At 43.8% G+C, this 26451-nt stretch overlaps 1 protein-coding gene across 7 annotated transcripts in view; it reads right to left on the reverse strand.

The window, feature by feature from the left end:
* Window positions 1–242: 242 nt before the first annotated feature.
* RSAD1 (radical S-adenosyl methionine domain containing 1) overlaps window positions 243–26451 on the reverse strand; it is a 54493-nt gene continuing 28284 nt past the window's right edge. For 5 of the 7 annotated variants that reach the window (XM_032966999.2, XM_032967002.2, XM_032967001.2 and 2 more), the window contains 4 exons: window positions 17543–17690; window positions 11448–11502; window positions 5296–5396; window positions 243–3005 (listed from right to left, as the gene is read on the reverse strand). In XM_032966999.2, coding sequence (XP_032822890.2) covers window positions 2786–3005; window positions 5296–5396; window positions 11448–11502; window positions 17543–17690 — 524 coding nt within the window. In that variant the 3' untranslated portion in view covers window positions 243–2785. Of the gene's footprint in view, window positions 3793–5295; window positions 5397–11447; window positions 11503–17542; window positions 17691–26451 lie in introns of those variants that run through there. The other 2 variants (XM_032967000.2, XR_004403920.2) reach the window with 2 other exon arrangements.

Here is a 26451-nt window from a genome sequence, read left to right on the forward strand (position 1 = left end):
CGTAAAAAAAGCAAATAAAGTTGATGTTGAACTTTACCTCTGTGCTACTGTTGGTGTGGAAAGCGAATAACAGTCGATTCATAGTATAACAAAAACTAATTCCCAAGGGAAGTGCTGTCTGTTGATAGGAAGTTCTCTATTTAGAGTCTTCCTTTCATACGTTTATTCATTAAGTGTCAACGCAGCAGTGCTCATCTATTTTAGTGGGACGGAGCCAGTGATGGAAAATCCACATTCCCATGGTGGTGGCCAGTGTATTTACTAACTCAATACACTGTGTTACAGTTATATTAGAGGTCATCACAACAAAACAATCGGAGCATAAAAAATGCGGTGTTGTTTTTTAATTTTATGGAATTAGTTTCAGTTCGGTTACAGTTCTATACTAAATTTTGATTTAAAGCTTTCGTGACTGTTCTTTTCTAGTTCTGACAAAAACTATTTGTTTTTTTTCTCATTCCCATGAACGAAATGCATAGCTCTCACAGTCTCTATTTCCCGTGAACGATAACAATGCTTACTATAGTTTGAAGTTCTTTATTTACACCCACTAATATGAAGGACCCTTTCAAAAGAAGCAATCATTTAATTGGATGCAGTTCCCACAACCTGATAACGTGAACGTGTCCACCACATTACCAGACTGTCCGATTTTATGTCTGTATACAACCTACTGTTCGAAACATGTATGTTTTCATAATACTGGATATTTCACTACTCCGTACATTGTGGCAAATGCTTGCATAGCATTTCAATGAAGTTCTTCATGAACGATTGTTGCTATTGTCGATTGTGAAATAATAATTCTTAGTCGGACGTAAAATAAAGTTGAAACTGTCAAACAGTTATAATGCAAAACTTACAATGGAATAGCTCTGTCAAAGAGAAGCTACCGTTCACTGGGTGTTTGTAGATAGACGAGCAGCAAGCTGCAGCCCGGTGCCGTGGCTGATAATACCAGCGCTTCCAAGCGTGGAAAATGACGTGTTAATGCAGTCACGCTGTTGGCCTTAAATCAGGGCATAAGAAAGATACCTGCCAACTGGTCCGCCGTGATAGAGGGCGGCCTTGTGCGCGGTGGGGGGCCATGCAGCAACAATAATTATCTCGCGATTGATGAGAACAGGAGGGGTGTCGGCTGAATGCACTGTATCGGATGAAATTGAGCTGTATTTTAATTGAGAGACACTTCCGAGCTTGTGTTTGCTTGCCATATTTAGTGCCTGAATGGAGCACAATGTGGGGGGGGGGGGGCGTGTTTTTAAATGAGCACCGTGACGTTAGCGCTAAATAAAAAAAAGTGAGTGAGCAGGTGGGTGAGCAGGAGGGAGGGGAGGATTTGGTAAAACATCATGCTCACGGGGCAATTTAAGCGAATGACGCAAGCGCTAGACATGAATCATTATTCATCAGCGAAAAGCCTTTAGGCTCGAACTCTATCCGCAGGCGGCAGCGATCCCATGACCCTGACACCCACCGTCCCGTCAGTTTTATTTTCGCTCCAGAGATGGAACCAGTGGGAGTTAACATTAATTAAAATATGTACACAGAGAGAAAGGCAATCTTGCTTTTTGTTGTAAACGCAACATATGAGAAGCATAGGTTACTGTGGTTAAATAACCCTTCAGCTTTTAGCAGAAATGTCTTAACACGTCAAACGAAAACGCAATAAAGTGAGCCGTTGTTTTTCCTCATGGGCAAAGGTTTTTATGTGGTCGATTTTAATCTCATGGAATCTGATTCGCTTCTCGCACCGCTCTGACTGTGCTCTGTGCATCGCGAGGTCCCATTCAACTTGGTCTTCTCCCCAGACTAAGCAAATGAACAACATCGAATGACCAACGTCAGACACCAGCAGCAGGTAGCAACGCAAGGTAATCAAGGTAGAAACATGAGCTGCTCAAATTGCTCCCTAAAAAAGCTATTAACGATGTAACTATTTTTATTTAAACCAGGTAAGGCCAACTGAGCCAGTTTAACACGTAGGCTTTCGCGACCAATATCCATAATAGGGGTTTTTGGGTTAGATCACGTAAATGTGTCGTTAAAACCTGCCACCACCCGACACAGCCACCTAGTAAGGGTTGTTACGTAAACAGAACATGCCAATTCGTCACTAGTACAGCACACCGATGTGTTGGAGAGCCAAGCCACATCATTTACAAACTGAGTACGACGTTTCTCCAGTACAGTAAAACCTTGGAATGCGAGTAACTTGGTCTGCGAGTGTTTTGCAAGACGAGCAAAATTTTGAAATAAATATTAATTTGATAAACGAGCAAGATCTTGCAATACGAGTATTACGTATATGCTTTGTCTGCCGAGCGTCATGTGATCAACACTGATATACGAGCACTTTGATATACGAGTGCTTTGGATTACAAACACGTTTCCGGAACGATTTATGCTCGCAATCCAAGGTTTTACTGTAATTACAACTGGCTTCATCAGGCAACAGCCAGATTTTTGTCTCCTCCGCAACTGAGCCATATAGCTCTTTTTCAGAAGAAACCTAGCCACAAATGATAGCGCAATGAATGGTTTATCACGTAGAAATTTATATCAGCCAAATAATATAAACGCATGTCCATTCTAAATGCGGAGGAGAAAAATCCACGCGACCACAGGGAGAGAGATATGCAAACTCCAAATATAAAGGCGTCAGGGTCTGGATCGAACCCACAAACTCCTGCATAGCAGTTAACATCTTGCCACCGTGGCGCTCCCGGCACCTAGAGCAGAACGTCGGACATCACGCTGAACAACGCGAGGTACAACATCGGAGCTATACGGTTGTCCCGTCTCCTACTCCGGCTGTCCCATCTCCTACTCCGGCTGTCCCGCACACGTGTCCTGCTTCTCCACCTCCCTGGGCCCTTCCCACTCTCTGCCCCCCTAGGTGCTGGGGTAGAGCGAGCGGCCAGCGGTGACGCTGCAGGGCAAGCAGGAGGTCCGGGAGCATTGCGTCCAGCACTGCGATGCCTTCCCACGACGCCCGCACGCCCCTGTCATCTCGGCAAGCAAGCACGCACGCTCGCACACGACAAGCGGGCATGCGCAGGGTGATCAGTCAGTGTAGGTGAGATGGATACATACTGGATAATGGGGCTGTAAAGCAAGTAAATTTATTTTGGGCTGACCTCATACAATTGTCCAATGCTCCACCACAGTGACACGTGGCTGAATAAGTTGGCAACACTCAAGATCGTCGATAATTTCTGAGGTGGTCCATACTTTGTTATTTCATTATGAATTTTACATTTAGGGCGAAAGCAAAACACACAACTGTACAAACTAGGCATATGAAACAACAAAAATACAAACAATACAGTCAACCTAAATAAAAAAGAATACATAATTTAATCGAATAATTTACTCACTGTGGGGGGGAGCTGCAGGCAGCAGCGCAACTATGATTCGGGGTATGTGGCAGTGTTATGCAACGAATAGGGGCCCAGTCCACCACAAGGGGGTCCCGAACAGATAAACAAGTAACAACGATGTTAAGAAAAATATATTAGGAATAATTATTTATTATTACCTGCAAAATACCATGGACCAAGCCCAATTAGCACATCTTGCTATCGTATCAATAGAGGAGCATAAAGTTGTGCGATCCACCCCCTTTGAGGAAATCCTAGACCCATGGGCCGCCATGAAAGCACGACCCACAATAACTTAATTGTGAGAACATCTATAGCTATTTCAGTAAAAATGAGTCGGGAGAATGGAGGGGGCGGCCCACAGTCGTACCTTGCATAGCCCCCCCCCACCGACCTTTCGTTGAAATAGCTGCAGGGGAAGGGGTGTTAAAGTGATACCACCATTAGACGCTACGACAGTGAAAATGTTTTCTAAGCACACCCAAGCTGCGCACGTGTATGGTGGTCAGGCGCATCTGCAGACCCGCAGTGCACGCGCTCACGTCACGGAGATTAATTCGCGATACCGTGCACATGGAGATTACGGTCGGCGTGTGCACTGCATGACTCGCTCTGTGCACACACACACGAACGCACGGAGCGAGGCCAGGCAAGCGGCACGAAGCTGAGGGAGCAGCGATTATGGTTTGCGCTAAATGAGCTGCTCAGATTGATGGCCATCTGCTACGGCGGAGGCTGTGACGGGGGAATTGGGAGCTTCTCACTACTCCAGAGCGCAATTCGTCGGTATTTACGGGGTTGTATTTATGCGCAAGCCATTCCCGCAGCAATCTGAAGGCTTTCACACGCACAACATCCACGTAACTAAACTAAGCTATTAAACTATTTTTCTTTTAGCAGGTAAGGCCCACTGAGCAATATATCTCTTTTTCAGAAGTGACCTGGCCACAAATTATAGCTCAACGAAGTGGCTTATCATGTGTAAATTTATAGCAGCAGCCAAATACACTAAACGCATGTTGATTCTAAATTTGGAGAGAAAAACCGGAAGACCTGGATAAAAATCCACGCGACCATGGTGAGAGAGACACGCAAACTCCAAATATAGAGGCGTCATTGTTGGGATCGAAGCCATGATCCCCTGTAAACTAGGCGAGGTAGTTAACATCTCGTCACCGTGGTGCCTCAGTGTATTTCAGATCTCACACGAGCCACACAATGTTCTGTGCCTTGTTCTGGTAATCAAAAGTGCATGCTGCTAACTTTGAGCCGCCAAGGGAAAATTTCCATTTTCCATGGTAAGAACCGGTATATTTATTTGTGGCAAGTGTAATGCTACATCAAATTATTGACTTATATTGAGTAAAAGTCAATGTGTTTTTTTGATCCTTATATGTTTATGTAATAAGTTCACGTGGATCTTGCAGCCACTAGTGGCCGCTATGTTCACCATCATGTGAAAATTGATAAAAGATTATTTAGTCCGTGACTCTGAACCGCAACAATTAATTAAATTGCTCGAGAATTTCGTCCTTTGATCATTACACCTCTACAACTGAGAGTCAAATACAATTGATTTCATACCAAATGGCAGAGGGGGGCTGATGTGATGCCAACTGAAATTTGAATTATTGATATTACAACCATGAACTCTGACCTCTGCCAAGTTATCCACACTGGCCATGAAATCCAAATTATAGCCCAGGGTTAAACGTCATAAACAGTCATCATCATCAGAGCACGAGTGCTGCCCACACTCATTTGAACATGGGGTTTTTCCGACATTTGACTTAAGCTTTGAGGCGGAATGGTGCGGCATTACCAAATACAACAACAACCCTCACCCACAGGGGCACAGGAATTTAAAAAGTGCTCATGGTCCAACGCGATTTACCTCCCGTCAACCACTCACCTCTCATCCAGCATCAAGAGTCCCTCGTCTTGAAACCGCTGGACCTCCGGGCTTGCAAGCGCTTCGTGTAGCCCAACGTCTCCAGAGAACCGAGCCCAGCGCTGCAAAATTGAAGCACAGCAAGGCAATTTCCTAACACGACCACAAAACAGCCTGTTAACCTATCTTAGCTTCATACGTGGACACCTTCACGAAAGGAAAGTTTTTTTTTCCGTCACAGTTGCTAAGCAGAGCCCCTAGCCTAGGCATATAAGCCTAGGGCCATGGCTGATAATGAAAAGCGGCATTCCAGCAATAGACAAGAGTTCATAATAAAGGTTTTTGGGTTAGATCGCGTTATTTATAAATGTGTCGTAACCCTCCACCACCCGACACGGCCAATCAGCAAAAAAAGTGTCACGTTGACAAAAGACAAATAATTCACTACTTTAGCTCACCGGTGTGTTGAAGAGTGAATCCACAACATTTACAGTTTGAGTACGACGTTTCGCTGGTAAATACATCCAGCATCATCGGGCAATTCGCCAGAATGGTAAAGCCCTCGCTCCCGGTTTTATATAGAGCAGCAGGGTGACGTCATCATTTAACTAATATCAGGTGCAGTGATTAGAGGCGGAGGGGGGGTATTGTAATTATATAATCGATTAGTAATCAGTCAATGGTTATGATTAGTAATGAGTTGTAGATTAGTAATTAGTTGTAATGTGTGTTAGTGATTATATGCTATGTTAGTAATCCGTTAATTAGTATGTGTTTCCCCTATAAGGAATTGTAATGTGCATTCATATTCCTAGCTCCCTCGGCAAAGCCACGCCGAAGGGAAACAACAAAACAACAAACATATATATTCTATTATTCTATTGCTTCCCCCCAACGCGACTCCACCGAAAGAGCCAAGAACATGAATCACTGCAGTCACGAAAGCTTTAAATCAAAATGTAATGTGTATTATTTTATAATACGCTTCCAGCGAAACGTCGTACTCAAACTGTAAATGTTGTGGATTCACTCTTCAACACACCGGTGGGCTAAAGTAGTGAATTATTTGTCTTTTGTCAACGTGACACTTTTTTTGCTGATTGGTCGTGTCGGGAGGTGGAGGGTTACGACACATTTATAAATAACGCGATCTAACCTAAAAACCTTTATTATGAATAATATTGGTCGCGAAAGCCTACGTGTTAAACTGAATATACAAGAGTGAAGTGTAGCGAGTGAGAGGTTGGGGTAATGAGGTGGGAAAGGCAGATGAAGGAAGTCCCGAAGCCAGGCTGTGTGAGGAGGATGATATCCAAATCAAATTTAAGATGAGATCCGAATGAAGGATGCGATTTAGGATCCTTTATTCAGTGATGCAATTTACTCCGGTCGAAGTTGTCCTTTGAATATTAAAATCCGAATAATGCCAATGGGCATTTAAGTCTATTTCATACCAGATGGTGCACTTTGGTAATGCCCCAAGAAATACGCTGGCCAGCTCGGGATAAACGGATCAATGTGCCAAGACAAAATGGTTCCCGCTGGAGATCCCACTAAACATTTGTCTATCCAGCTCCACACGTGGTGACACACTTTGAAATCTGTGTTAAAGTTCCAGCCTCAGCAGATGTATGGTGCCGCTGTGGTGAGATGTTAACTATCTCGCCTGGAATACAAGAGGTCGTGGGTTCGATCCTGATCCTGACACCTGCATATTTGAAGTGTGCATGTTCTCCCCGTGGTCATGTGAATTTTTCTCCGGGTCCTCTGGCTTTTCCCTCCACATTTAGGAACATGCATTTAGAGTATTTAGCTGCACAGGCAGTCCCTGGGTTGTGGAAGATCCGACTTTATGGAAGTGACTTTCCGGCTTTACGAAATTGCTTCCATAAACCATGAAAAAATTAAATATGTGGAAATGTTTGCGTTTGTTATGTAAGCACAGGTAGTGCAGCGTGGTGAGGTTGCGGATGAATACCACGGAGCGAGGCGTAAGCCCCTCCTTATGCCTCGTTCCACCAAAACACCGCCATCACTGAGCCCGAGCTTCACTAAGATTAAGGTAAATATTTTTTGTATCGTTAAGTATTTATTTTCCTTTTGTAGCATTACATATTTTTTGTTTCTATGCTTAGAACTATCTTTTTTTCCCCCATGTTTCTATTGCTAAGTTTCTTTATTTGAAGTTTATTTCATGAGTTACTTACTGTATGTACTGTGTGTATGTGTGTATATGTATGTGTATATATGTGTGGAGGAGTTTGAGGCACTGCTTCTGAACCTGAGGTGTGCCACTAAGAGGTGGGGCCTTACCTTTAGCCCCACCAAAACTCAGCACCTGCCTGGGTATTTTGTGCCACCAAACATTCCACCCCCTCAGCTCCCCATTGGTGATGGAGTAGTTGTGGAGAGAGTGGAGAGTTTCCTATACCTGGGCAGTATGCGTATAACCAGCTCCGGTTTGACAGCAGAGGTCTCACGGAACTTCGGGGGATCTGGGCACATTCCCATCGGTGGGCTCCAGCAGGCAAGGCTGCGTTAGCTGGGTCATGTAGCCCACATGCCCAGCCACCGCATAGCCGGGCAGCTTATGTTTGGCCACATAGAGGAGGCTAGGCGGGCATGACATGGGCTGGAGAAGAGATGGACTGATGCGGTGCAGGAGGATGTGGAGCTGAGTGGACTTGCCGACGACTGGTACCAGCGGTGTCAAGATCGGCCTCTATGGAGGAGGCTCGTGAGGGACGCTACTGAGTAGTTGGAGGCATTCACCCTCCAACAACAACTGAGGGCAGAGGAGCAGAGTGCCGGTGGCTAAAATGCAGCGGGTTGGCACAGTAGGGGGTGCAGCTGGTGGCTCTACCAGTCACCTCAGTCAGCCAACCCATGGCACCTGGGTCTGTCTCGAGACCTCCTGTCAGCGAGCCTTCGACACTTCACATAGCCTCAAAGTGTACCTGGCCTGACACATGTGTAGTGGCCTTATTGACGTCGGAGACTGTTCATTGGAGGCAACACGTATTTATTACAGACGCTTCAATTACAGTGGCGAATCTGATACTTGAAGAGGTAACGGCCTCCCTGGTTCCCTCTATCCTGGTCCTCTCTCAGGAGGCTATCTGACCTGGCCCAGCTTCGGCGCAGGTCCCGATCACCAGCCACACGAGTCCGGCCCTCAGAAGGACATCGGGCCTCGCGGCTCTGGTGTCGCACCCTGGCTTGCTTTGCCCGGCCCTCAAAAGGACAGCGGGCCAAAGGAGTTCCAGGGTCTAGCTAGTCGATCTTCTTTCTTCACTGGCTCTTCATCTTGCTTGAGTCGAACTGCCTCTCAGCTCTCCGGGTCCCACCTTTTATACTGTCCCTCACTGAGGGGTGGGGCTGGGAGGGATCACAGCATCCCCCACAGCCCCCCAGGGTGGTGGCTGTAGCGGACGTGTTTGTGGCCACCGCCCTACAACCGCGTGTCACCCTCCCGTAACACCTCTACACATGCACCATGGTGATGTCACTATCACTTAGTGGCATATGGCGGGTATTGGTATTGATGTGTGCGTATGTGTGTATGTGTCTTTGTAGACGAGCCTACTCCACCTTTGTCTTTGTGTGCGTGTATGTGTGTGTATGTATGTGAAGTCTAGGCTTATCCTAATGCACGGTAAACGAACATTCGGAAGTAACTGCTTTCTGATAACAATTAATATAAAAAAACGTTTCGTGGTATTCATGAACAATTGGATATAATATATGTTCTATTAGTTTAATAATAATGGGTAGTTTTAGGGTAGATATTTGATTACATGAAAGAATTATAGGAAATGCAGAGCGTATGTAAAGCGATACAGGATGCAGGTAGCGATAGAAAACGGACGACAGCATGATGCGGTACTGAGAGAAAACGGTAGGGAGGCACAACTATTTCCGGCTATGAGATTTTATCATTGACTTTAGGGGAAAATTGTTCACTTTCCTAAATCCGTAACCCAGGGACCACCTGTAATACATTTCCACATGATAGGCCACTTTGTTGAGCTATCATTTGTGGGCAGGTCACTTCTGAATAGGAGCTATATAGCTCAGTGGGCCTTACCTGGTGAATTGTTTTTTAACATTTAAATGTTTCATGAAAATGCAGCGGAATGCTATTGAACCGATTTGATGAGTAGTGGGCACGGGGGACAGCTCCTATTATCCGTGTCTATCCATCGCGTTTCATGCCTTTCATCCGAGTGGTAAAGTGCGGATGAATACAGAGAATTAAATTAATTTTCCGCAATTCCTCTGATCTGCATGAATGCTTGGATATTAGGATTAAATTGAGCTTTCAGAGACCATGTCTGGGTGAACCATGTGACAAAGCCTCGGATAACAGAAGGAATTTATCATCACTTTTAGGTCACTACTTTAACCCAAGCAAGCAAGTATACCAACTCATATTCTTGGTTCTTTCGGTAAAGTCACGTAGAAGGGAAACAATAAAATAATAAAATAATAAAAAATAACTAAAATTCTCACGATGTTTCGACTGCAACACAAGCAATCATCATCAGGTGTGAAAACCACAGCATGAAAATTTGACTTCTCTAAGACAGAGGTTCTTTGCAAGTCATCTGGCTTCCATGAGAGATTCGTTCATGAGGCTATCCACATATACAAACACAGAGACAATTTGAACCGAGAAGATGTATTCTGGCTTAGCAATCATTGGAAGGATTTGATACGGTGGCTTTCAGACCGCATCCATTATTTTCGTCTCCCCCTCCTCTTTTCCGTACATAGATGGACTCGTCCATCTGAATAACTGCCAAATCGCTCTCCGTGGTGCTAACGTTAAAAAACGCCACTTTTTTCAAATTTTCTTGCTGTGGTTTTCACACTTGATGATGATTGCTTGTGTTGCAGTCGAAACGTCGTGAGAATTTTTGTTATTTTTTATTATTTTATTGTTTCCCTTCTACGTGACTTTACCGAAAGAACCAATAATATGAATCCCTGCAGTCACGAAAGCTTTTAATCAAAATTTATACCAACTCACTTTACCTTTTTGCATACAAACTTGCTTCTTGCAATGAATGGGACCCCATTGTTGAGACAAAGTGCTCTGGCTAATAACATATGACAACTGAGCAGCATTTTATTTAACAAGTCTGACTCCGTTGATGAGACCCTGAAGGTTGAAACCTGTCTAGAATTTACATGTTTAAACAAATGATGCTGGTTAACATTGGTCTTGAAAACCGAAAGGCTTAAATAAATATATATGTATTTGTATGTGGAGACAAAGAATGGAGGTCTGTTTACAACGCATAATAGGAAGAATCAGACCACTGTTAATAGGAGCATGTATGGATCTATTAGGGCATGCAGATAGTGGGGAGAATGGATAATTGGCATACAGATAATTATTAACTATTTAAATTTTGCCAGGTAAGGTCCACTGAGCTATATAGCTTTTTTCAGAAGCAACTTGGCCTCAAGAGGAATATCACTTAATTCTAGATTTGAAGCTTTCGTGACTGCAAGGATTCGTACTCTTTGTTTTTTTTCGGTAAAGTCACGTAGGTAAAATCAAATTTTACCAACGTGACTTTACCAAAAAAAACAAAGAGTAGGAATATCACTGTAGATATTTAGATACTTACATTCCACAAACATCTAGAATCGCAGAGTTCGCAATTGTCCTTTTAATATTACTATGTGCTAATATACGAACATTATTTGCCATTGAGCTATCTTGCCCATACCCAATTCTCAATCGCAGTGAGTGCTGTAGTAAGTGGCCACTGCTGCTTGTGTAAAAGTAATATGACGTTTGCGAAAGCGCTTTACCATGTAATGTGATGGTAGTCGCATTATCTCAGTGGGTTGTAACCGAATCATAAATAAAGCATGTCATTAAATTATATTAAACGGCCTCGAACTGCATGACACATGCTGTGCTATTACTGGCGGCATCAACAATATCGACTCAGGTGCTACTGGTGGCACGTTGAGCTACAGGACGTGACTTTAGGCCCTTATTTTCATGCAAACGTGGCAATGTGCGTGTGTGCATGCTATGGCGTACGTAGGCAGCAAGACGAATTGCGATCCTAGGCACTGGGTGGCACTGACGTCCGCGCGGAGAAGCTAACATTTGGCACTGAACGGAGCGAATAATGATGGATGACACTCACCTCGTGGGTAATCCCTCTGTTCATCCTCAGTCCCATTACCAATACCTCTTCTAGCCTGTAAAAACAATGAAATTGATAAAATGGTAAAAGCACAGTCCTGAAATTGCTTGCTCACGCCACTGGCAGCAGAAGGGCTTCCAATAGAGGGAGCTCAAGAGAGCCCATCTTAGAGAATATTTGCCCTAATCTTTTATGGTGAAAAATCGTCTTTGGAAGAGGTGGGAGTACCCACACTTTATCCCACCACACGACACCATCTGATCGATCGTGTGTACACATTTTTAAGCTGGCTGAACACAGGTGAGAGAAATTTAAGAAATTGGCCCCATTGTTTCAACTGTCACAGCGAGAGATTGAACCAGCAACTATTGGATTGCAAGTCCAGTGTGAAACCATAACACCGTGGCAACATCCGTCAATGACAGGGGCAGTTCTCGACTTACGAACGGGCTCGGTTCCTGTAACATGTTCCTAAGTCGAACAGCTCGTTAAGTCGAGGTCTGCCTGGACACTTTATCTAGAAAAGCCTCCTTGAGTTTTGCTCAGTACGAACGCTCATCTTATAGAGATCGCTGCATGGCCAGTTTCCTTTTTGGGCATTTGTGTGTATATGCTGAACCTGGCACCTGGAGACAAGCCACACTGCAAACTTGGGAAGAGTAATGAAACTCCGCACAGATGACTACGCAACCCACTTACCAAACATTTAGAAACATGCGTTTAGAGTATTTGGCTGCTGTAAGTTTCCACATAAGCCACTGTGTTGAACTATCATTTGTGGCAAGGTCGCTTCTGAAAAAGAGCCATATAGTTCAATGTTCCTTACCTGGTAAAAAAAATAATCTATAAATAATAACACTGCCTCATAAAGGAAACCCTCCAAAACCCGACCATACTATTTGCATTTTTTTTACTTTCATGCAATTTCGACCCTCAGACTACAGCATCAATGAATGAGTCTTATAAAAACTTAAAATGTATGAAATATTTCATAGCAGCTCATAGGTTTGCTGCATAATAAAAGCAGCATTTATTCCTGTGAGATCTTTTGCCTTTGCGTAACTTTGCAATTGGCAAGATGGCAATCGTGGTCCGTGACAAAAGATTATCTGTGACACATAGTGAAATGCCTTTTAATTATCTACCGGCGACAGTGAGGGAAAAAAGTATTTGATCCCCTGCTGATTTTGTACGTTTGCCCACTGACAAAGAAATGATCAGTCTATAATTTTAATGGTAGGTTTATGTGAACAGTGAGCGAGAATAACAAAAAAAATCAAGAAAAATGCACGTCAAAAATGTTATCAATTGATTTGCATTTTAATGAGGGAAATAAGTATTTGATCCCCTCTCAATCAGAACGATTTCTGGCTCCCAGGTGTCTTTTATACAGGTAATGAGCTAAGATAAGGAGCACACTCTTAAAGGGAGTGCTCCTAATCTCAGCAGGTGTCTTTTATACAGGTGTAGGGGTGCTATGAGGAATAAACACATGGCACGGGAAGGTGTGGTTCACCCACACCTTGGTGGCTACAACAACGTCCGCTCAGGCTCCAGTGGGTATAAAGTGCGGGGAGCCAGGGAGCTCGGGGCAGAGTGTGGGGCCCGAGGCTGAAGCAACCAGTGAAGAAAGAAGGCCAGCTAGGTGAGACCCTGGAACTCCTGTGACCGCTGCCCTTTTCAGGGCCGGCACAGCAAGCCAGTGGTGCGGCCCCAGAGCCCCAGAGTCAGAGTCCTTCTAAGGGCCGGTCTGGTCGGCGGGGTGCCGAGATCTGTGCCTAACCAGGGCCGGATCTGATAGCCTCCCTTAGAGCCCTACCAGGAGGAACGGGGAGCCTAGAGCTTAGGCTAGAGAGCCTGGGGTGTGTTCCTGAGTTATACGGGTGGAGAGGCCGCTACCCCTTCTAGTGTAACCCTTGTTAAGGTTTAAATAAATAGTGCTGCTTCTATTCTGCCGTCTCCGTGTCCTGGAACCCACTACACAGGTAACGAGCTCAGATTAGGAGCACACTCTTAAAGGGAGTGCTCCTAATCTCAGCTTGTTACCTGTATAAAACACGCCTGTCCACAGAAGCAATCAATCAATCAAATTCCAAACTCTCCACCATGGCCAAGACCCAAGAGCTCTCCAACGATGTCAGGGACAAGATTGTAGACCTACACAAGGCTGGAATGGGCTACAATACAATTGCAAAGCAGCTTGGTGAGAAGGTGACAACAGTTGGTGTGATTATTCGCAAATGGAAGAAACACAAAAGAACTGTCAATCTCCCTCGGCCTGGGGCGGCATGCAAGATCTCACCTCGTGGAATTGCAATGATCATAAGAACGGTGAGGAATCAGCCCAGAACTACGCGGGAGGATCTTGTCAATGATCTCAAGGCAGCTGGGACCATAGTCACCAAGAAAACAATTGGTAACACACTACGCCATGAAGGACTGAAATCCTGCAGCGCACGCAAGGTCTCCCTGCTCAAGAAAGCACATATACATGCCCGTCTGAAGTTTGCCAATGAACATCTGAATGATTCAGAGGACAACTGGGTTAAAGTGTTGTGGTCAGATGAGACCAAAATGGAGCTCTTTGGCATCAACTCAACTCGCCGTGTTTGGAGGAGGAGGAATGCTGCCTATGACCCCAAGAACACCATCCCCACCGTCAAACATGGAGGTGGAAACATTATGCTTTGGAGGTGTTTTTCTGCTAAGGGGACAGGACAACTTCACCGCAACAAAGGGACGATGGACGGGGCCATGTACCGTCAAATCTTGGGTGAGAACCTCCTTCCCTCAGCCAGGGCATTGAAAGTGGGTCGTGGATGGGTATTCCAGCATGACAATGACCCAAAACATACGGCCAAGGCAACAAAGGAGTGGTTCAAGAAGAAGCACATTAAGGTCCTGGAGTGGCCTAGCCAGTCTCCAGACCTTAATCCAATAGAAAATCTGTGGAAAGAGCTGACGGTTCGAGTTGCCAAATGTCAGCCTCGAAACCTTAATGACTTGGAGAAGATCTGCAAAGAGGAGTGGGAAAAAATCCCTCCTGAGATGTGTGCAAACCTGGTGGCCAACTACAAGAAACGTCTGACCTCTGTGATTGCCAACAAGGGTTTTGCCACCAAATACTAAGTCATGTTTTGTAGAGGGGTCAAATACTTATTTCCCTCATGAAAATGCAAATCAATTTATAACATCTCTGACATGCGTTTTTCTGGATTTTGTTGTTGTTATTCTGTCTCTCACTGTTCAAATAAACCTACCATTAAAAATATAGACTGATTCTTTCTTTATCAGTGGGCAAACGTACAAAATCAGCAGGGGATCAAATACTTTTTTCCCTCACTGTATGTGGAAATGCACTAATGATCGATTGAAAGAACATCTGAGTTGACAAACACATGTACCTGATGACCTCAAGCACAGCGTGCCGTGAATTTAAATTATGCAGTGCTGCATTGACAGGCAGACACTGTTATCTTTAAAATGTTCACATTTATAACCACGTCAAAGCCACCGTATGCAATACGATGGTTTTGTCAGTGCCTTTATTAAAACAACAGCTGATTTTTATTCATATGAATGCATTATATCATACTAATTAACTTGTATTCCTTTTACCCAATTAAATTCCCATATTGCTATGTGTTATTCAACGAGTGAATTTGCCTTCGAAACTGCAACAGCTAACAGTGGACCACTCTGTGTTAGAGAACAAAGCTGGAAGACGATGTCATAGAAATACTTATTAAGTAATTTATAACAGGCCCCTTTATCCGTGCTAAGTGCAAACCTTTTGCATTCTCTGCAGAGAGTTTGGCACATATCAATTCGCACCTCCGATTAGCACGGTTGGCCACGTAGGGTGCGAAAGACGTTCAATAAACATACAATTCTCAAAGCTGGAATACAAAATATATATTAAAAATATTGTGGACGAACAACAAACCACACAAAAGCCAGAGATGGCTGGGGGGCTTGTTTAAACAGCCAGGACAGCATATTGAACTGGTGACTTAAGGATCACAGCTCCAATGTGCTAACTATTATACCAAGGCAGCATAATACAATATAAGCAAATGTAAACAGGTCATACCCAACCATTGACGGCCAATTATCGTGCCGTTTACTTTGCTTGTTGCTGAGCCCCTTTCTATGGCTTTCAATTTCCTGCAGCTAACCAGAAAATATGGGCAAGGAGTTATGGTCCTTTCTCTGATCAAATCTTCCAGGTCTGTGTTGAAAAAAAATAATATTGATATTTCGAGTGCTCCTGCCCGGTCCTCGGTGAAGAAAGTGAGCGATTCATCTTTCCCGTGCGCTAGACCATTACACAACAGCAGTATGTCAAAATTGCATCACATTATAAGCACACAGCATTATCATTTGGTGTCCTTCCCCCCTCCTCCAATTAACATGGTTGGCTACGTACGGTGCGAAAGAAGTTCAACATACATACAGTGAGGGAAAAAACTATTTGATCCCCTGCTGATTTTGTACGTTTGCCCACTGACAAAGAAATGATCAGTCTATAATTTTAATGGTAGGTTTATTTGAACAGTGAGAGACAGAATAACAACAAAAAAATCCAGAAAAACGCATGTCAAAAATGTTATAAGTTGATTTGCATTTTAATGAGGGAAATAAGTATTTGACCCCTCTGCAAAACATGACTTATACTTGGTGGCAAAACCCTTGTTAGCAATCACAGAGGTCAGACGTTTCTTGTAGTTGGCCACCAGGTTTGCACACATCTCAGAAGGGATTTTGTCCCACTCCTCTTTGCGGATCTTCTCCAAGTCATAAAGGTTTCGAGGCTGACGTTTGGCAACTCGAACCTTTAGCTCCCTCCACAGATTTTCTATGGGATTAAGGTCTGGAGACTGGCTAGGCCACTCCAGGACCTTCATGTGCTTCTTCTTGAGCCACTCCTTTGTTGCCTTGGCCGTGTGTTTTGGGTCATTGTCATGCTGGAATACCCATCCATGACCCATTTTCAATGCCCTGGCTGAGGGAAGGAGGTTCTCACCCAAGATTTGACGGTACATGGCCCTGTCCATCGTCCCTTTGATGCGGTGAAGTTGTCCTGTCCCCTTAGCAGAAAAACACCCCCAAAGCATAATGTTTCCACCTCCATGTTTGACGGTGGGGATGATGTTCTTGGAGTCATAGGCAGCATTCCTCCTCCTCCAAACACGGCGAGTTGAGTTGATGCCAAAAAGCTCCATGTTGGTCTCATCTGACCACAACACTTTCACCCAGTTGTCCTCTGAATCATTCAGATGTTCATTGGCAAACTTCAGACGGGCATGTATATGTGCTTTCTTGAGCAGGGGGACCTTGCGGGCGCTGCAGGATTTCAGTCCTTCGCGGCGTAGTGTGTTACCAATTGTTTTCTTGGTGACTGTGGTCCCAGCTGCCTTGAGATCATTGACAAGATCCTCCCTTGTAGTTCTGGGCTGATTCCTCACCGTTCTCATGATCATTGCAACTCCACGAGGTGAGATCTTGCATGGAGCCCCAGGACGAGGGAAATTGACAGTTCTTTTGTGTTTCTTCCATTTGCGAATAATCGCACCAACTGTTGTCACCTTCTCACCAAGCTGCTTGGCAATGGTCTTGTAGCCCATTCCAGCCTTGTGTAGGTCTACAATCTTGTCCTTGACATCCTTGGAGAGCTTTTTGGTCTTGGCCATGGTGGAGAGTTTGGAATCTGATTGATTGATTGCTTCTGTGGACAGGTGTCTTTTATACAGGTAACAAGCTGAGATTAGGAGCACTGCCTTTAAAAGTGTGCTCCTAATCTCAGCTCGTTACCTATATAAAAGACACCTGGGAGCCAGAAATCTCTCTGATTGAGAGAGGGTCAAATACTTATTTCCCTCATTAAAATGCAAATCAATTTATAACATTTTTGACATGCGTTTTTCTGGATTTTTTTGTTGTTTTTCTGTCTCTCGCTTTTCAAATAAACCTACCATTAAAATTATAGACTGATCATTTCTTTGTCAGTGGGCAAACGTACAAAATCAGTAGGGGATCAAATACTTTTTTTCCCTCACTGTACATATAATTGTACTGTACTGTAAACGACGTACACTTCAGGCGGGGAGAGGGGCTTCCTCCTACGGGTACCGTGTCCGTGCCGCTCCACCTCGCGCATCCAGTACTCGGGCTCCAGCGTCTGAACACGTGCCTCCCGCTCCGCCGCACCCTCTCCTCGTGCCACAAACCTCCCATGAGCACCTGCGTAGGGCCCGGGTTAGTGAGGGGGGGTGACAAGGGAATGAGAGGAGGCCCGATAATGGGACCGGCAGCGAGGTCCTGTCAGCGCTCGGCATCGTAACAGTGCTCCTGTCCCTTGACTCGCGACCTGCACTTCTATGCCCATCTGGGACGCTCTTCTGATATTAGGAAGCCACTGGAGCTGTGCACTTTTTAATCTAGATTGAAAACTATTTTTTTTAGAACTGCTTTAGTGTTTAGTTTGTTGTCCTTCCCCCGCACCTCCAATTAGCACAGTTGGCTATGTACAGTGTGAAAGAAGTTCAACATGCAGTGAGGGAAAAAAGTATTTGATCCCCTGCTGATTTTGAACGTTTGCCCACTGACAAAGAAATGACCAGTCTATAATTTTAATGGTAGGTTTATTTGAACAGTGAGAGACAGAATAACAACAAAATCCAGAAAAACGCATGTCAAAAATGTTATAAATTGATTTGCATTTTAATGAGGGAAATAAGTATTTGACCCCCTCTCAATCAGAAAGATTTCTGGCTCCCAGGTGTCTATTATACAGGTAACGAGCTGAGATTAGGAGCACACTCTTAAAGGGAGTGTTCCTAATCTCAGCTTGTTACCTGTATAAAAGACACCTGTCCAGAGAAGCAATCAATCAATCAGATTCCAAACTCTCCACCATGGCCAAGACCAAAGAGGTCTCCAAGGATGTCAGGGACAAGATTGTAGACCTACACAAGGCTGGAATGGGCTACAAGACCATTGCCAAGCAGCTTGGTGAGAAGGTGACAACAGTTGGTGCATACTCTTTGGTTCTGTTCGGTAAAGTCACGTAACAAACAAAAAATAAAAATAAAAATTCACGACGTTTCGGCCACAACACAAATGGCCTTCATCAGGTGAAGGGACCGTGCTGTCATGAGGACAGCGTTGGAGTGAAAACAGCCCAGCCCAGGTCGCGTCCTTTAAGCTGTGTGGGAGGAAGTAAAGCGCTTGACAAAGGAATTAGTATAGAAATGAGCATGATGTACGTAGGAGGTGTATGGGCCATGATGGACCAGGAGCGGGTGGGGACCATAACGGACCAGCAGCAGGGGGGGGGGGGGGGGGGGGAGTAGAGTGAGTGAGTGGAGTGAGTGGAGTGAGTGAGTGGAGTGAGTGAGTGGAGTGATTGGAGTGAGTTAGTGAGTGGAGTGAGTGAGTAGAGTGAGTGGAGTTAGTGGAGTTAGTGGAGTGAGTGGAGTGAGTGAGTGGAGTGAGTGGGTGGAGTGAGTGAGTGGGGTGAGTGAGTGGAGTGAGTGGAGTGAGTGGAGTGAGTGAGTGGAGTGAGTGAGTGAGTGAGTGGAGTGAGTGAGTGAGTGGAGTGAGTGAGTGAGTGGAGTGAGTGAGTGAAGGGGACAAGACTGTCCAGAGGACAGCGCTGGAGTGCACACAGTCAAGCTCAGACCGCGACCTCTAAGCTGTGTGAGAAGAAGCCGAGCGCCCTGACAAAGGAATGTCCCTTCACCTGATGAAGGTCACTTGTGTTGTGGCCGAAACGTCGTGAATTTTTATTTTTATTTTTTGTTGTTTGTTACGTGACTTTACCGAATAGAACCAAAGAGTATGGATCCTTGCAGTCACGACAGCTTTAAATCTAGAACAGTTGGTGCGATTATTCGCAAATGGAAGAAACACAAAAGAACTGTCAATCTCCCTCGGCCTGGGGCTCCATGCAAGATCTCACCTCGTGGAGTTGCAATGATCATGAGAACGGTGAGGAATCAGCCCAGAACTACACGGGAGGATCTTGTCAATAATCTCAAGGCAGCTGGTACCATAGTCACTAAGAAAACAATTGGTAACACACTACGCCGTAAAGGACTGAAATCCTGCAGCGCCCGCAAGGTTCCCCTGCTCAAGAAAGAACATATACATGCCCGTCTGAAGTTTGCCAATGAACATCTGAATGATTCAGAGGACAATTGGGTGAAAGTGTTGTGGTCAGATGGGACCAAAATGGAGCTCTTTGGCATCAACTCAACTCGCCGTGTTTGGAGGAGGAGGAATGCTGCCGATGACCCCAAGAACACCACCCCCACCGTCAAACATGGAGGTGGAAACATGCTTTGGGGGTGTTTTTCTGCTAAGGGGACAGGACAACTTCACCGCATCAAAGGGACGATGGATGGGGCCATGTACCATCAAATCTTGGGGGAGAACCTCCTTCTCTCAGCCAGGGCATTGAAAATGGGTCGTGGATGGGTATTCCAGCATGACAATGACCAAAAACACACGGCCAAGGCAACAAAGGAGTGGCTCAAGAAGAAGCACATTAATGTCCTGGAGTGGCCTGGCCAGTCTCCAGACCTTAATCCCATAGAAAATCTGTGGAGGGAGCTGAAGGTTCGAGTTGCCAAACGTCAGCCTCGAAACCTTCATGACGAAGGAGATCTGCAAAGAGGAGTGGGACAAAATCCCTCCTGAGATGTGTGCAAACCTGGTGGCCAACTACAAGAAACGTCTGACCTCTGTGATTGCCAACAAGGGTTTTGCCACAAAGTACTAAGTCATGTTTTGCAGAGGGGTCAAATACTTATTTCCCTCATTAAAATGCAAATCAATTTATAACATTTCTGACATGCGTTTTTATGGATTTTGTTGTTGTTATTCTGTCTCTCACTGTTCAAATAAACCTACCATTAAAATTATAGACTGATCATTTCTTTGTCAGTGGGCAAACGTACAAAATCAGCAGGGGATCAAATACTTTTTTCCCTCACTGTATGTACGAAGTTAAACAACATATAAACTGTCTGGCAGATCTAGAGCTGTGGACATCTCCATGGTTATACTGAATGGAATGATCGAGATTTGCCTAAATTCGGATTCAATAAACGGTCATTTTTATCAGCAGGCGAACCCCATCATCTTTCTTAATGCAGATTGAAGTCACCTTGAGTCAAAGTCGTGTCTAGAATCGAGGCAACTTAGTTTACTAAGCAGGGTGTTGTGGTCTACTGTATCAAAAGCTTTGGACAGGTCTAGAAAAAGACAGGCACAGTACTGCTTATTATCAAGGCTACTGTAAATGTGATTCAGAGAGTCTAATGCAGCAGATGTAGTGCTGTATTTTTTTCGGAACCCAGATTGTTTTAGATGTAGTAGATTGTTGGTGGACAGGAAACTGCTAATTTGGTAGGTCAATAATTTTTCAAAAATTTTCATAAACGGGGACAAAATTGATATAGGTCGGTAGTTATTTGGATCATCTTTAGGGCCCCCTTTGTGAAGTGGACGGACATAGGAATGTTTCCATTCTAGCGGAACTGGTGCTTCTTTGATGGACAGGTTGAAAATATGCGCTGTAGGTTTTTAAACAAGGAGTGAGCTAGTGAACATGCAATAGTATTACGAACATAGATGGCAATTACATCTCCTTCAGATCCTCGGTCAAGCCGAAAAAGGTTGTAGTTGTCAATTGCAATCAGCAAGTCATTGACGGCAGGAGTGAGAAATGTTTCTGTTAGGCAAAAAATGTCCGGGTCAAGATTTGCCACTTCTAGTTTTAGTTGACTTAATTTAATCACAAGCCCTCTGATCTTTTTTGGTTCTTTCGGTAAAGTCACGTAGAATGAGAATAAAACAATAAATGATAAAATAAAATAACACAATAATATTCTCACGACGTTTCAGCCACAACACAAGCGGCCTTCATCAGGTGAAGGGACGAGACTGTCTGGTAGGACAGCGCTGGAGTGAAAAAAGCCACGTTCAGATCACGACCTTTAAGCTGTGTCAGAAGAAACAAAGCGCATTGACAAAGGAATTAGCATATAATTTAGCATTGAAATGGCCGAGTGATTAGCTTGTGACTGGTCACAGAAATGGCTATGTTAAAGTTAAAGCATACACATCTGCAGAGGCACCCCTTGACAAAGGAATTAGCATATAATTTAGCATTGAAATAGCTAAGTTAAAGCATACACATCCGCAGAGGCACCCCTTGACAAAGGAATTAGCATAGAATTTAGCATTGAAATAGCTGAGTGATTAGCTTGTAACTGGTCACAGAAATAGCTATGTTTAAAGTCAGAGCATACACATTCACCGAGGCACCTAGTACAAATCAAACAGGAGAATTTAGCATTGAAATAACTAGGCGAATTTAGCATTGAGATAACTGACTGATTAGCTAGTGACTGGTCACAGAAATGGCTATGTTGAAGCCAAGGTCTACACATCTGAGCTATTCACAGTAACTGGGTATACAATACAATGTATAATACTATATAGTGAACCAATAAATGTATAATACTATATAGTGAACCAATAAAAAACTAAAACATAAATTACCTTAATGTTATCAATAAACTCTATATTCTCCAATCAGCTAAGCAACCAACAATAAGTCATTATATATCACAATGCTATATGGCGAAAAAATGGGTGGATTCTTACCCTCAACTTTAGCAACACGGATAGCTACGGGCCCCGTTCAGACGGACGAGTTCATCCAAGGTCGGAACAGAGGAGGGGGAGAGAGACAGCTGCGAGGCGCTATTATACTCCATGTTGTAAACCGTACCATTAACCGTGGTGTGAGAGGTATTAAGAGTCAATGCTGGTGAAAGAGCTGCGGTCTGAAGGTCATCGTAAAATACAATTAATTAAGAACGGAAATGGTTTAAAACATCTTTCCAATGGTTACTAAGCCAGAATCCATCTTCTCGGTTGAAATTGTCAAGCACGTACACCAGGCTCTCAGGGCTAATGGTTACTCCGACTACACAATCCGCAAAGCCATCACTCCAGTCATGAAGAAGGATTCTCTTGTGGAGCCACTCAAAACCATCACCTTACCCTACATTGCAGGGGTCACTAAAAAGATCTCCAAAATCCTGAATAAACACAAGATCCAGGTCCGATTCAACACAAAACATAAAATCCGTGATCTAGTTCCATCTGTAAAAGATGCTGTTCCAGACATACAGTACCCGGGCGTTTACAAACTAAAGTGCCTCTGTGGTAGTAGCTACATTGGAGAAACCAAACGACATATCTCGGACCGCATCCGTGAACATAAAGCAGACTTGAAACACGGTAGGACGAACTCCTCTGCCGTGGCAGATCACTGTTATAATTCAGTGGGCTCACATGACATTGACTTCTCCAAGACGGAGGTTCTTTGCAAACCAACCGGCTACCATGAGAGATTCGTTCATGAGGCCATTCACATATACAAGCACAGAGACAATTTCAACCGAGAAGATGGATTCTGGCTTAGTAACCATTGGAAAGATGTTTTAAACCATTTCCATTCTTAATTAATTGTATTTTACGATGACCTTCAGACCGCAGCTCTTTCACCAGCATTGACTCTTAATACCTCTCACACCACGGTTAATGGTATGGTTTACAACATGGAGTATAATAGCGCCTCGCAGCTGTCTCTCTCCCCCTCCTCTGTTCCGACCTTGGATGAACTCGTCCGTCTGAACGGGGCCTGTAGCTATCCGTGTTGCTAAAGTTGAGGGTAAGAATCCACCCATTTTTTCGCCATATAGCATTGTGATATATAACGACTTATTGTTGGTAGGTTAGCTGATTGGAGAATATAGTGTTTATTGATAACATTAAGGTAATTTATATTTTAGTTTTTTATTGGTTCACTATATAGCATTATACATTTATTGGTTCACTATATAGTATTATACATTGTATTGTATACCCAGTTACTGTGAATAGCTCAGATGTGTAGACCTCGACTTCAACATAGCCATTTCTGTGACCAGTCACAAGCTAATCACTCAGTTATCTCAATGCTAAATTCGCCTAGTTATTTCAATGCTAAATTCTCCTGTTTGATTTGTACTAGGTGCCTCGGTGAATGTGTATGCTCTGACTTTAAACATAGCTATTTCTGTGACCAGTTACAAGCTAATCACTCAGCTATTTCAATGCTAAATTCTATGCTAATTCCTTTGTCAAGGGGTGCCTCTGCGGATGTGTATGCTTTAACTTAGCTATTTCAATGCTAAATTCTATGCTAATTCCTTTGTCAAGGGGTGCCTCTGCTGATGTGTATGCTTCAACTTTAACATAGCCATTTCTGTGACCAGTCACAAGCTAATCACTCGGCCATTTCAATGCTAAATGACATGCTAATTCCCTTGTCAAGGCGCTTTGTTTCTTCTGACACAGCTTAAAGGTCGTGATCTGAACGTGGCTTTTTTCACTCCAGTGCTGTCCTACCAGACAGTCTCGTCCCTTCACCTGATGAAGGCCACTTGTGTTGTGGCCGAAACGTCGTGAGAATATTATTGTGTTATTTTATTTTATCAATTTATTATTTTATTCTCATTCTACGTGACTTTACCGAAAGAACCAAAGAAGATGAATCCTTGCAGTCACGAAAGCTTTAAATCGAAAAGCCCTCTGATGTTGACATGTAGAACACCGCAGTATTGTTTCCCTTCAACGTGACTTTACCAAAAGAGCTAAGAATATGTAGAACACCAACACTTTTCCTCCCAGAAAAATCTACAGAATTATACGAGTTCTTTTCATTTGGGCCAGGATGAAGCTCAATACCACCCAGAAATAAGAAAAGTAGAATTAATAGAATTCATAGTTTGCACAAGTATTTTCTGTGAAAGGATGAAGAGCGGCGAACCTTGGACGAATAGCAGTAGCTCACAGATGGTGTTATTTTAAGAGCAGAATTAAGTTTGGAAGGAGTGCTGGTGAAGTAATGGGACAAAGATAGGGTTTAAAAGGATACAATGATGGAGTGTAGAAGTGTCTATGAGCTGTTTCATTAGCAGGTGTAGTGGCAAATCGAGCAACAAGTATGGACGCAAAGTAACGAGGGTAGCTGTTTGTAGAGTTGATTGTGGCACTAGATACGGCCGGGAGGGACATCAGTAGGATACACAGCAGGAGAATTGCCATCTCTAAAATATCCGGGGTAAACAGATTAACACACAAGGGGAAAAGAAAATATATATACTTGTAGGCCGAGTGCAATAAAAACGTCTTGCCGCACTGTCCATGCATTGGCTCAGGGCCACCAATGGAGGTGGCACTAACATTTTTTATTTGAGTTTGACTATTTGGAAATATTTCTGGGGAGCTGTGTCCAGCTGATATTAAATTTCACGTCAGTTGAAACCTCGCCCGTGTTTACATGTTTAATTAATAACATTTTTCAATTCATTATGTTCCGTGCGCACCACTTAATGTCCTGTCGTTTTTGCACTAAACACCATATAACTGCGTTCTAACATTCTATGCATTCAATTTGGTTGCTCATTTGTTTTTTCGTTTAATAATTATATTTTGCCAATCCCGAGTCAGAAGGAAGAATGTAAGTCATGAATTCATCAGTATAAGGTGTTACCACACGGCAGAAGGCCATGCAGAAGGCCATGCAGACGGCGCAGCCCTACGATTGCTTACTCGTGCCCTTTAAAGGGTATTTGGCCTACTCTTCCAGGCTGGCCAGGCATCTTGGAAGAGGTGGAGGTATCCACACTTTAAACCACCACACATGACCTGCCGATTGATTTACTGTGGTGTAACCATTTACATTTTAAGGGTGGACAGCGGAGCGGGATTTAGAAATTTGCACCACTGTTTCAAATGCTACGCTCGGAGATCGAACCGGCAACCTCTGCATTGCCCAGTATGCTAAACAGTGTGATATCCATTTCGGTGCACTAACCATTACACCATGGCAGCATCTACCATCATGTACACCACACGTTGAAGGAGGGAACGCGCACAGCATTATCCTCTGCATACTGAACACAAGGATTCAAACGAGAATTACGTAGGGCCGAGCGATAATCTGAGTGCCACACAACAAATCACCTTTTGCGTGAGCACGCTGTCCTGCCATGAGCTATTCCTTGAGGTTAGCGTGGCATTTTGCCTTCCCCGCACTCCCCTGGCTATCAGCCTTCAGCCATCATTAGCGATGACACAGCCACCCTCCATGGGGAAAGTGTAGATTAACAATTCCTAATCTAAAATATGCCGAGAGTGTTCAATTAGCAGTAGCAATTTTACACCACGAAAGGGAAGAAAGTTTTGTGTTTTTACTTACCATAACACGTTTAATGGACTAAACGTGTCTCTGCACCTAAATGAACAATGGTGAGGAGACCATCTTTGCTGGTGACCTTAAATTTTTTTTATAAATTCCACATTCCCTTGGCAGGCCAAATTTCTCCAACAGGACGAAATGTATATATACCATATATAATAACCTTAAATGTTAAATAGGATTAAATACGAATTGTCGTGTATATACCACATATATAAAAACCTTAAATGTTAAATAGGATTAAATACGAATTGTCTCAATCATGTATTTTCATGCTAATCACAAGAACACAATTATTAGTGAATGGTTGTTTAGTATATATTTTATCTTCTTAAGAAACGTGGCACCAGAAACAGGAGTCTAACTTTACTTGAGGGCAACGTCACAATGAGAACCCAGCAGAAATGCCTTGAGGTTGGCTCATGATGTCCAGGAGACACCACATACTCCAGGTGCTCGTTATACTGCTCAGCTGCACTGCACCAGGCACAGAACAAGAGGCTAAACAAACATCAGCCACCCTTATCTCCAAAAAAGGATAGATTGCAAGGTCTCCATCGTCTCACAAAAGAGAGAGAGAGAGCAGTTCTCTTTCTATGGAAAAGATCCAATAAGAATTAAAATGATTAATTAGTATACATTGGTCCATTAATAATACGAGTATATGAGTGGTCTGCT

Source organism: Petromyzon marinus, chromosome 37 (assembly GCF_048934315.1).
Source record: "Petromyzon marinus isolate PM22_M1 ecotype Great Lakes invasive population chromosome 37, UKy_Petmar_22M1.pri1.0, whole genome shotgun sequence".
NCBI classification, from domain to species: Eukaryota; Metazoa; Chordata; class Hyperoartia; order Petromyzontiformes; family Petromyzontidae; genus Petromyzon; species Petromyzon marinus.